Source organism: Dreissena polymorpha, chromosome 7 (assembly GCF_020536995.1).
Source record: "Dreissena polymorpha isolate Duluth1 chromosome 7, UMN_Dpol_1.0, whole genome shotgun sequence".
NCBI lineage: Eukaryota > Metazoa > Mollusca > Bivalvia > Myida > Dreissenidae > Dreissena > Dreissena polymorpha.
Genome location: NC_068361.1, coordinates 3,910,746 through 3,923,349, shown reverse-complemented (window position 1 = coordinate 3,923,349; position 12,604 = coordinate 3,910,746). Strand labels below are relative to the sequence as shown.

General features: G+C 36.7%; 1 protein-coding gene across 6 annotated transcripts in view; it reads right to left on the bottom strand.

Moving 5' to 3' along the window:
* Window positions 1-12,604, bottom strand: part of LOC127840119 (cyclic AMP-dependent transcription factor ATF-6 alpha-like) — a 99,469-nt gene that overhangs the window by 46,234 nt on the left and 40,631 nt on the right. For 5 of the 6 annotated variants that reach the window (XR_008030422.1, XR_008030421.1, XM_052368581.1 and 2 more), the window contains exons 4-6: window positions 11,570-11,667; window positions 1,706-1,911; window positions 698-724 (exon numbers count right to left, since the gene is read on the bottom strand). Coding sequence is in view for 4 of the 6 variants with exons in the window: in XM_052368581.1 (XP_052224541.1) it covers window positions 698-724; window positions 1,706-1,911; window positions 11,570-11,667 (331 nt within the window). In the remaining 2 variants the exon portion in view is untranslated. The remainder of the gene's footprint in view (window positions 1-697; window positions 725-1,705; window positions 1,912-11,569; window positions 11,668-12,604) is intronic. The other variant, XM_052368583.1, reaches the window with a different exon arrangement.

Here is a 12,604-nt window from a genome sequence, read left to right as displayed (position 1 = left end):
ACATACATTTCAACTAACTGACATTTTAAACACACGAGTGATTTCATTGGTCCAATGCCGTGGTGTGTCTTTACACCTGGAGATTTCATTCATAAATACTGCCTGATCAGTGTCAACTGGGTCATGCAAGTTGTGTATCGTGTTATTTCTTAAAAGTTGACCCAGCATGTGTAAAAATATTGCAAGACGTATATATTTCCAGAAAGGAAATTCATTTCTGCGTTGAATAAGATTGAGATCGTGAAAATCGCTGCACAATTGATGAAGATATGGCTGTTCAAAGCCATGCACCCCGTTTTGGGGTGATTTTGAGTTGCAAACCTTGTTATATATATATATTTGATAGTGAAATTATTTTTTTTAGAAAAGTTAATTTTTCCTTATAATATGATTATTTATCATTCAAAATGATGTTTTCACTAATTAATATCATAGCCACACGCTAACCACCTGTGGATCAAATTACAGTATTTTTATATTAATCTGTGTATTATTTGACTTTTTTTAATGATTTTACAAAAGATTCAAATTTTTAGAACATGTTATCCAAAGTACAGCATGAAAGTAATTAACGAACTCTGTAAATATAACAACAACAACAACAACAACAAACTGTTCCTTTCTGCTTAAACGAAAATGCAGTATGATGAATAGCAACAAACAAAACAAGAATAAAACTATATAATTTGATCTTAGCTTCCGAATGAAAAAGTCTTTCAGTCTCCTGAATAGAAATGATAACATTAATTAAAACAAGAGCATAAATAAAGGTAAAGCAAATCTGAAATAACATTTACATCCGGGCATTAGCTTTCTCACAAATAAACGAGCTCCCTCAATACATATTTCTGATTTTCCTATTGATATAATTATGATGGTTGCAATATTTCATCCCTTCTTGTTTTATTTATTTGCACTTATTCTAAAAAACATGTTTTTATAGCCTTTTAGATTTTCATTCAGTCAACTGCTCCTTAACATTTACTTCAGCATAAATGTCCCTGTATCTTGCCAATAGATTTTCAACACCCAATGGCGCTCTGTTTTTTTTTTTGTAAACAAATATATTTGTTATTCAATAAATGGCTGTAAACTTCTGAGTTAAAGTAATGTTTTTAAGAGTTTTTTGTTCACAACAAGTGGAACTTCAGAGCACTTATTCGACTGTACATGAAGATTTACAATTGGCCATACTGTGTGAAAAGGGGGTTTAATGCATGTGCATAAAGTGTCGTCCCAAATTAGCCTGTGCAGTCCACACAGGCTAATCAGGGATGACACTTTCCACCTAAACTTTATTTTTGCTAAGAAGGGACTATTTTTAAATGGAAAATACATGAAAAGCAGAAAGTGTCGTCCCTGAATAGCCTGTGCGGACTGAACAGGCTAATCTGGGACAACACTAAGCACATGCATTATACCCCCTTTTCACAGAGCAAGGTTCAAATGTATTTATGCACCAAATGAAAGGTAAACCCCTCTCACCATTTCAATAATTTCCATCAAACACAAGATTTGAGTCATCATGTAATTTGTTCATACTGAACAGTATTGAAATACGCATGTATTGATAACTCATAATTATGCATATAAGCAACATAAAGAATGGAATGAATTTATTTTATAGTCTATAAATCAAGTCATAAGTGATATGCATACAAGAAATACAAAATGGGCCATTTTGTCCTGACATATTATAACTTACCAGTGGGTATGTAATGCTGATGACTGGCTCGAGAGTGCTGGGTCGGTATCAGTATCTGAGAAGTCAATGGTGTGGCTGACAGAGTTCGCAAGGGTCAAGGGGTCAGCAGGGGTCACAGTGACCGGATTCACAGTCAAGGTCGTACTGGGGTCAAGCTCCCCAGAGAGGTCGGAGATTGTGTAAGTGTATGTAGTGAAGTCAGTGGGCTGAAACAGAAAACACTGGATTTTAATATATGAGCCACGCTCTGTGAAAAGGGGGTTTCATGCATATGTGTAAAGTGTCGCCCAGTTTAGCCTATGCAGTCTGCACAGACTAATCAGGGAGGATACTTTCCACCTACTTCTTATTGAGTGGAAAAGGTACAGCTTCTTACTGAGTGAAAATGGTACGGCTTCTAAATGAGTGGAAATGGTATGGCTTCTTACTGAGTGAAAATGGTACGGCTTCTAAATGAGTGGAAATGGTATGGCTTCTTACTGAGTGGAAATGGTATGGCTTCTTATTGAGTGAAAATGGTATGGCTTCTTACTGAGTGGAAATGGTATGGCTTCTTACTGAGTGACAATGGTAAGGCTTCTTACTGAGTGAAAATGGTATGGCTTCTTACTGAGTGAAAATGGTATATGGCTTCTTACCGAGTGGAAATGGTATGGCTTCTTACTGAGTGGAAATGGTATGGCTTCTTATTAAAGTGAAATGGTATGGCTTCTTACTGAGTGGAAATGGTATGGCTTCTTACTGAGTGGAAATGGTATGGCTTCTTACTGAGTGGAAATGGTAAGGCTTCTTACAGAGTGGAAATGGTATGGCTTCTTACTAAAGGGAAATGGTATGGCTTCTTACTGAGTTGAAATGATATGGCTTCTTACTGAGTTGAAATGATATGGCTTCTTACTGAGTGGAAAATAATATGGCTTCTTACTGAGTGGATATGATATGGCTTCTTACTGAGTGGAAATGATATGGCTTCTTACTGAGTGAAAATGGTAAGACTTCTTACTGAGTGGAAATGGTATGGCTTCTTACTGAGTTGAAATGGTATGGCTTCTTACTGAGTGGAAATGATATGGTTTCTTACTGAGTGGAAATGGTATGGCTTCTTACTGAGAGGAAATGGTAGGCGTCTTACTGAGTGGAAATGGTATGGCTTCTTACTAAGTGGAAATGGTATGGTTTCTTACTGTGTGGAAATAGTATGGCTTGTTACTGAGTGGAAATGGTATGGCTTCTTACTGAGTGGAAATGGTATGGCTTCTTACTAAGTGGAAATGATATGGCTTCTTACTGAGTGGAAATGGTATGACTTCTTACTGAGTGGAAATGGTATGGCTTTTAACTGAGTGGAAAAGGTCTCACTTTTTACTGAGTGGAAATGGTATGGCTTCATATGGAGTGTTTGAGAAGTGGTTTTCCGTTTGAGGTTTAAAAGATACATAAACTGCCATTTGCTATTAAAATATACATCAACTGCCATTGACCATTAAGATACATGATTGAACTGCCATGTGCCATTAAAAGATACATGAACTGCCATGTGCCATTAAAAGATACATGAACTGACATTTGCCATTAAAGTATATTCTGTTACTGAATTATTTTAAATCACTTCATTTTTATAATGTACATAGTTATTTAAAGGCATTAACCCTTGGCAAGTAATATAGATATCAATCTTATACAGGAACCATTTAAATATATTTAACCTTATATATCAATTTCAAGATAGCAAAGTGTGCTGTACTAAAAATGTCTGGCCATTTTTATGTGTTCACTACAAAGTCTCTTGGACCCATGAGAAATGTGTATCTGTGATGATAACACTTATCTATGTAAGCAGCTCATGCATTATGCAAGAGCTTTTAACTTTGGTTTGCAAAAGCCTCACAGTTATTATGTTTATCACATATTCAGAATTTGATCAACTGTGCAGTAAGACCGTATAGGCAGTGTCTTGCCGATGAATTCAGAACAGATGTGCTTTTGTTGTGTGTAACGATTTCATTTAAGCTTTTAAGAGTAAAATTCAAAGAAGGATGACCTTGACCTTTCACCACTCCAAATGTGCAGCTCCATGAGATACACAAGCCTGCCAAATATGAAGTTGTTATCTTCAATATTGCAAAAGTTATGGCAAATGTTAAAGTTTGACGCAAACCAACAAACCAACAGACAGGGCAAAAACAATTTGTCCCCCACTATCGTGGTGGGGGACATAAAAATACAAATAACCGTAAATCAACACGTATAAAATTGTATTGCACATAATAGCAAACAATGCATTAAATGGACAAAGCCAAATATACCACCAAAAAACCCAACTGCAAACAGGCTTTGATTGACAAAGCAGGGCTTTTCATCAGGAAATTGGGAAGAGGCCAGCGGCCTTTCAAATTGCGAATTTCATGCGCAATAACTGCTCATTTTGGGAAGACCGTGTTTTTAAAAGTTTTTGAAACAGGGTCTTTTCATTGTGAAGAAGTATTAAAAGACACATTGTGGTGCATTCTTAATCATATTAGAGCTCATTGCTTTCAATTTGGGAGATGCCAAATATGTCTTAGTAAAAAAAAAAAAAAAAAAAATTATTTAGGAAAATCCTCTATCAATTTTGGGAAAAAATGACCTTATTTTCTATTGGGAAGGGGCCGAAATTAAGGGGCCGAATTTCGGCCCCTGTTATATAAGGGTGAAAAGCCCTGCATAGTTTCATTCTTAATAAATGTAAATTTAGATGAATACTGCTGCAATTCAGGGCTTACAAGAGCGTCATTTCTATATAAAAACAGCTTTTTTTCCAACAGCAAACTGTATGCCTATCCCGAATTTCCCCAAAAGTGCAATTGAACAAATCTAACTAATGACAAGAGCACCGCATAACGGGTGCCACGCTCGGCTGCGAAAGCTTGTCAGAATTTTTTTTATTTTTTTAGGTCACAGTGACCTTGACCTTTGACCTAGTGACCCAACATGAGATGTGTTCGTCAGAAACACAATGCCTCCTACTGCGCCACTTTGAAATAAATTTTTTATTAACATTTGGCAGGTATAGAAATCATCTCCCTTTAAAGCTTATTACTTCCCTTGGATTTTTTTTTAGGGGGGGTCATATCCAGAGATCAAAGAGATCATAGCCAGGGTTCATCGTGTATCTATGGACATAAGTCCACAGGTATGTAATGAACACTACTATTAACAACTAAGTACATGAAAGAAATGATAATTATATCATTTAAACAAGAGGGCCAAGATGGCCCTAGTTCGCTCACCTGAGAGGAGTCGGTTCATTCAATCTTTACCAAACGTCAAACTTGACCTAGATATTGTCCAGACAAACATCCTGGTCAAGTTTCATCATTATTGAACCAAAACTCTGGTATATAGTGATTTTGTTTTTGTAAGATTTGACCTGGTGACCTATATTTTGAGTTGACCCCCCCTTACCAAACATCAAACTTTACTTACCAAAATAAATATTATGACCAAGATTCATAAAATCTGAAACAAAATTGTGACCTCTAGAGTGTTTACAAGGATTTTATATAATATACTGAAAATTTGGACAATCTAAGGGCAATAATTATGGCATTAATTATGTGATATATATAAAAACCAATCTTTTCACCAAGTTTCATGATCATTGGGCAAAAAATGTGTCTTCTAAAGTGTTCACAAGCTTTTTTTACTATATAAATATAAGAAAACTGCCCCCCCCCTTGGCAGCCATGTTATTCAAACGACCGGAACCATTTTCGAACTCAACTCTCATATCAAGGAAACAAATGTTCTGACCAAATTTCATGAAAATTGGGCCAAAAATGTGACTTCTAGAGTGTTCACATGTTTTCACTATATACATATTGAGAAAAATGCCCCGCCCACTGGTGGCCATGTTTTTACACCGATCTGGACCATTTTCGAACTCGTCCAAGATATCAATAAAACCAATGTTTTGACCAACTTTCATGATGATTGGGCAAAAATTGTGACTTCTAGAGTGTTAACAAGGTTTCTCTATAGCCAAATAAGGAAAACTGCCCGGCCCACTGGCGGCCATGTTTTTCAACGGACCGGAACCACTTTTGAACTCAACCAACATATCATTAAGACAAACATTTTGACAAAGTTACATGAAGATTGGGCATGAAATCTGACTTCTACAGTGTTTACAAGTTTTTTCTTTTTTTTTTGACCTAGTGACCTAGTTTTTGACCTGGCACGACCCAGTTTTGAACTCGACCGAGATTTCATTGGGACAAAGCTTCTGACCAAGTTTCATGAAGATCGGACAATAAATGTGGCCTCTAAAGTTTTTACAAACCAAATGTGGACGACGGACGGACAGACAGACGACGGACAAAGACCGGTCACAAAAGCTCACCTGAGCAATCAGGTGAGCTAAAAAAAACTTTGACAAATCAATCATTTGAGTTAAAAATAATCAAAATAATAAATCTGTATGTAACTGTGAAAAGAACTTAAATTCTTGGTAAGGAAAAATATAATATGAGATTTATAATTATATAAATTACTTCCCTTAAAAATAATTGTCTCTAACAAATCTCTATTTTTAGTAGCAAGTAATTAAAAGCCACTACCTTGACTGTAGATTCACCACTCAAAATGTGCAGCTCCATGAGATACACATGCATGCCAAATATATAAAGTGACTATGTTCAATATTGAATAATTATCTCTCTTTAAAGCTTATTACTTCCCTTAAATATGTATTTTTTACCGTAGACCTTGAAGGATGACCTTGACGTTGACCTTTTACCACAATGTGTTTGTCAGAAACACAATGCCGCCTACTGCGCCGCTTTGATTTATTTAACAAAAATATATACATGTGCAGGTCAGATAACTATGTCCATTTAAAGCTTATTACTTCCCTTGACTTTGTTTTTTCGACCCTAGACCTTGAAGGATGATGTTTACCTTGAAATTTTGCCACTCAAAATGTGCAGCTCCATGAGATACACATGCATGCCAAATATCAAGTTGCGATCTTCAATATTTAAAAAGTTATGGCCAATGTTAAGGTTTTAGCACGACACCTACGGCGGACGATGAGCTGGCTATGACAATAGCTCTGGTTTTCTCCGAAAACAGCCGAGCTAAAAATGAATGCATTCTATGTTGAAACATTGATCATAAAATTCAGGTGAATAAACCTTTTATGGGTTAATTGAACCAATAAACATCACTGAAGCATTTCCTTCTTTTTTCCACTACAAATACGATCAACACACATTTATCAACATTGTTAATCAGATGATATTGCCCTGAGCTTATACATCATTCAAATGTCATTACTTACCCAAAAACTGAAATAAACCACAATAGCCAGTGGTCACAAGAATTGATACTTGTGTTAGATAAAAGATTTTCCAAAATCATTTTGTTTACAAATATCCTACAACTATTAACACAAACAAACTGAAATATACCTTCAGGCTTTTTTGTCATGTTCATAAATTGGCCTTGGCCCCCTCATTTTGTGAAAGAAGAGACATGAATTGTTCACAATTGTCAAAAAATGAGACGCAAACTTCTTTATTTTGTGAAAATTTGAGTCACAAACTTATTAAAAATGACAAAAATTTGAGTTGCAAACTTCATAAATTTATGAAAAACAGCCATTTGCTAAGAAAGAAAAAGACCTGTATCTTAATAACTTGTTTGAGTAAAGAATGAAAACACATTCTTAAAATGGGTCCTTTATATATATTTTCTTGGATGTCTTACAAAATAGAAAACCTGCTAAATTATTTAATAAGACAATGACTCGCTACTATAAAATATTACTCATTTTTTTAAATACAATTAAATTAAACAAAAAAATTGGCATAAAGTTGAAAATGAACAAAGAGTGATAGGAACACTATAGAAATGTGTTGACAAAACTGAATTATTAATGAAGTAACACATTGTATGGGGGCTTTCACGCTCAATGAGCAATAGATTGTTATCAGATTTACCTGAACAGACTGGTGTATTTTGAAACATGCAACAGATGGGTCTTAAGACAATCTGTAATCAATAGGTGACGACTAGCTCCCTCTTTTATTGTAATCTTATTGTGTTTGTTGCAGTAAAAATTTACAAGTTTATCTCCTTTTGTCAAAAAGTCTCTGGCCATGATTACAAGACAGGGGTTTTCAGCCTTATATAACAGGGGCCTATTAAACGCCCCTTCCCAATTAAACATTTCTTTAAAATCATGCAGTTTTCCCAACAAATCCTAACTTGCACCAGCTTTTTTATTTCCCAAAGCAGTAATTTTAGCGAGAATTCTTCCCAAAATGAGCAATTTCTTCTCAAAATCTATAGGCTAGGGCCTCTTCCCAATGGCGCGAGGAAAACACCTGCAAGGCAACTATAATAGCCTTATACAATATCAGGTGAGTTATGTAACATATGACACATGATAATGACAAGAGACATTCGTAAAATGATTGCCCCAAGTTTGTCATAGTGTTCTCAAAGTCTTTGACCTCTTTATAATCTTGATGTAAGAGAGCAGTGTTACATGTGATATGTTGTCTTATGATGGTTTACATTTGTGCCAAACGATGTTAAAATCATTCTAAATATGGCAAAATATGGTTGAGACAAAAACTGGCAAGCTATTTTATTGTTAAATTTGAACTTGGCCTTTTGAGTGCGACCCTGTACTACGAGCCAGGTGTTTCACACAACACATCGTCTTATGATGGTTTACATTCGTGCTAAGTTATTTTGAAATCCATAAATATAATTAAGGGAAAGTAATGATCAATGATTTTTTTCCCTTCATTATATTTATAGATAGGAAGAGGTCACACTTTGAGGTCAAAGGTCAAATTGTGCCATAAATCACCATCTTAAGATTTAACTTTATCATTCATCATGCAATTTTGAAGTAACTTACCACCAATGTCCATTATAAGGAGGCAGAGTGTTGTGTTTATCCAGGGGTTTTTATCTTATTTTGGGGAAAAAGCCTGGCCTTTTTTGAGGGGAAAAATAATCGCGCGAAATGCTGGATTTTGTGGAAAAAATCACGCGAAACGCTGGCGCTGGATTTTGGGGAAAATAAGGAAAGTCTTAAATAATCAATTTAACATATTTTCATATTTTGCTGTTTTTAAAACAAATTCAAGGCAACAGATAATTTAATTATGCAATATGTTATATTTTCTACACTGGATCAGGTTAACATACGGTATGTATTTGAAGTTTAAAAATAAATAAAAAAAATTGGGGGGGGGGGGGGATGAAGTTTGGGGGAACATTAACCTGATAAGGGGAAAAAAATCCGAGGGGAAAAGGCCTTTTTTTTGGCGGGTCCCAAACAAGGAAAAAAAGCCCTGGTTTATCACCCGAGGTCAAAAGTCAAATTCAGCCATAAATGCTTTCTTTTAACATTAGTTGAGTTTTGAGACAAAAGTTTAATGTGGGGAATCTATACCTTATAACATGTCTTGTTATACATAGATAGAATGAAAACAGGAAGTGGAGGTACAACACTTTCCACCTAGACTGTTTTTTGTTTAATAGAGACTTCCTTCCAGTGAATTTTTTTCTTCGTTATAAAGTACCTGTAATAGGTCATTTCCCAATTGAGGGAAAAAGTACAAAATTCCCAATTTCGTCAGAAAAAAATCCAAAATTTGTTCCTAAAGTGCATTATCTGCAAATGAACATATCAAATGAGCTCTGAAACTTTTCGAGCCAAAATGAATGTAAAAGAATATTAAAATTGGCTTGTGCACGTTGTACCAAGCAATTTAAAACACCCATAATTCCTATTCTGAATATTTCAAGAATTTTCACAATTTCAGTTTTTTCAAGCTAATTTTTCCAAATTGGTACGGCACAGGTACTGTTCCCAATTGGACAAAATTCAATAAAAGTGGAAAGAAATGTCTCAGATCTGTCTGTACAAACTGCACTGACTTTGTACAGACTGCACTGACTTTGTACAGACTGCACTGACTTTTTACAGACTGCACTGACTTTGTACAGACTGCACTGACTTTGTACAGACTGCACTGACTTTGTACAGACTGCACTTACTTTGAACAGACTGCACTGACTTTGTACAGACTGCACTGACTTTGTACAGACTGCACTGACTTTGTACAGACTGCACTAACTTTGTACAGACTGCACTGACTTTGTACAGACTGCACTGACTTTGTACAGACTGCGCTGACTTTGTACAGACTGCAGGGGTGTCAAGTGGCCAAAATCTAAAATCCTGAAAATAGGCCTAGTGTTTTGGGGCCAGAGCAAAAGAGGGTTAATAATTCATGTAACTTTGTTTACTATTGTATGTATCTTTGTAAACAATATGTCAAAGTAAAGTAATTTGTGTTTAAGATGACATTTTGTGACAATAATCTTAAAATTCCAGAAAAAAATCCCTTGATTTATATCAAAATCAAAATTAGTCCTTAAGGACCAAAATCCTGATTTCAGGAATAATCCTGAACTTTGACGCCTCTGACTGACTGCACTGACTTTGTACAGACTGCACTGACTTTGTACAGACTGCACTGACTTTGTACAGACTGCACTTACTTTGTACAGACTGCACTGACTTTGTACAGACTGCACTGACTTTGTACAGACTGCACTGACTTTGTACAGACTGCACTGACTTTGTTCAGACTGCACTGACTTTGTACAGACTCCACTGACTTTGTACAGACTCCACTGACTTTGTACAGACTCCACTGACTTTGTAGAGACTCCACTGACTTTGTACAGACTCCACTGACTTTGTACAGACTCCACTGACTTTGTACAGACTGCACTGACTTTGTACAGACTGCACTGACTTTTAACAGAATGCACAGACTAACCTGTGTAAGAAAATGTGAGTATTAAATAAATGAGCCATGTTCTGGGAAAACAGGTCTAAATGCACATGCGTAAAGTGCTGTCCCAGATAAACAGGTCTAAATGCACATGTGTGAAGTGCTGTCCCAGATAAACAGGTCTAAATGCACATGCATAAAGTGCTGTTCCAGATAAACAGGTCTAAATGCACATGCGTAGTGCTTTCCCTGATAATCAGGTCTAAATGCACATGTGTAAAGTGCTGTCCCAGATAAACAGGTCTAAATGCACATGCATAAAGTGCTGTCCCAGATAAACAGGTCTAAATGCACATGGGCGTAAAGTGCTGTCCCAGATAAGCAGGTCTAAATGCACATGGGTAAAGTGCTGTCCCAGATAAACAGGTCTAAATGCACATGCATAAAGTGCTGTCCCAGATAAACAGGTCTAAATGCACATGGGCGTAAAGTGCTGTCCCAGATAAGCAGGTCTAAATGCACATGGGCAAAGTGCTGTCCCAGATAAACAGGTCTAAATGCACATGCATAAAGTGCTGTCCCAGATAAACAGGTCTAAATGCACATGCGTAAAGTGCTGTCCCAGATAAACAGGTCTAAATGCACATGCGTAAAGTGCTGTCCCAGATAAGCAGGTCTAAATGCACATGGGTAAAGTGCTGTCCCAGATAAACAGGTCTAAATGCACATGCGTAAAGTGCTGTCCCAGATAAACAGGTCTAAATGCACATGCGTAAAGTGCTGTCCCAGATAACAGGTCTAAATGCACATGGGCGTAAAGTGCTGTCCCAGATAAACATTTGCAGTCTCCACAGGCTTATCAGGCACACAACTTACAACCTAGACTGTTTTTTGTTTAAAAAGGACTTCCTTAGAAAAACAACAACATTAATGTGAAGTGTCATCCCTGATAAGCCTGTGCATACTGCATGGTCTAATCCTGGAAGACACTTTACGTACATGCATTAGGGCCTGTGTTTCCTGAGAGGTTCTCAAATGCATTGCTTGTCTATCCTACCGTGTGGCTGGCGCTGTCACAGCTGTCAGAGTGGCTGGAGAGAGACGGGGACAACGGCTCATGCTTGATGACTGAGTGGGAAGACGGGCTGCTCAGACCTGAAACACAAACAACCTGCGCTTAGTATCACGAACATACTTATCACAAATGTCATTTTGAATAAAAACAAGAGCATTGCAACGCTCAGCTGCAGATGCAGTTTTGAATAAATGAAAGCTGGTCAAATTTTATTTTTTTTAGGTCACAGTGACCTTGACGTTTGACCTAGTGACCCAAAAATGGGTGTGGCGTGTAGAACTCATCAAGGTGCATCTACATATGAAGTTTCAAAGTTGTGGGTGGAAGCATTCTGATTTTAGAGCCAATCTAAAGGTTTTAGCACAAAGCCAGCGGACGACACGACGACCTGGCTTTGACAATACCTCCGGTTTTCTCTGAAAACAGCCGAGCTAAAGATAGGGCATTGAACAAGATACTTATTTAAACTTTTCGGAAACACATAAATTTAGCAAAATATTGTTGCTTAGTGCTTTTAATTAAAATGACCCATGGCGGATTATTTGCTAAAGTAAACAAAGCTGCATTTGTCAAACACAATGCCCCCCAGTATGCTTTCAAGCTGCACTGCAGCTATTTTAGAGAAGGTCCATAACATGACAAACATCAATGGACTGGAACAAAGCTCACTTCATCTGTAAGTCATGTAGCTAGAGCCACATACCAAAACTCAGCTCAATATCTGAAAGCGTTTTGTAAAAAAAACTCTGAATGGTTATTCTAGAGAAAATTTCTAAGTTTAAGGCCCATAACTTCACCCAAATTCAAAGGACAAGTAGGTAGGCTCATATACCAAAATAAGCTCAATATCTGAAAGCATTGTGTAAAAACACCTCGGAAAAAAAGGAATGCCGGACGGACAGACGGACAGTCCAACTTATATATGCCACCCCTACCCAGCCGCATAAAAATGACAATTTCTGGATACATTTAAATCAATAAACTGGTATCAAACTGCCCAGTAGCTTATCTTATGAT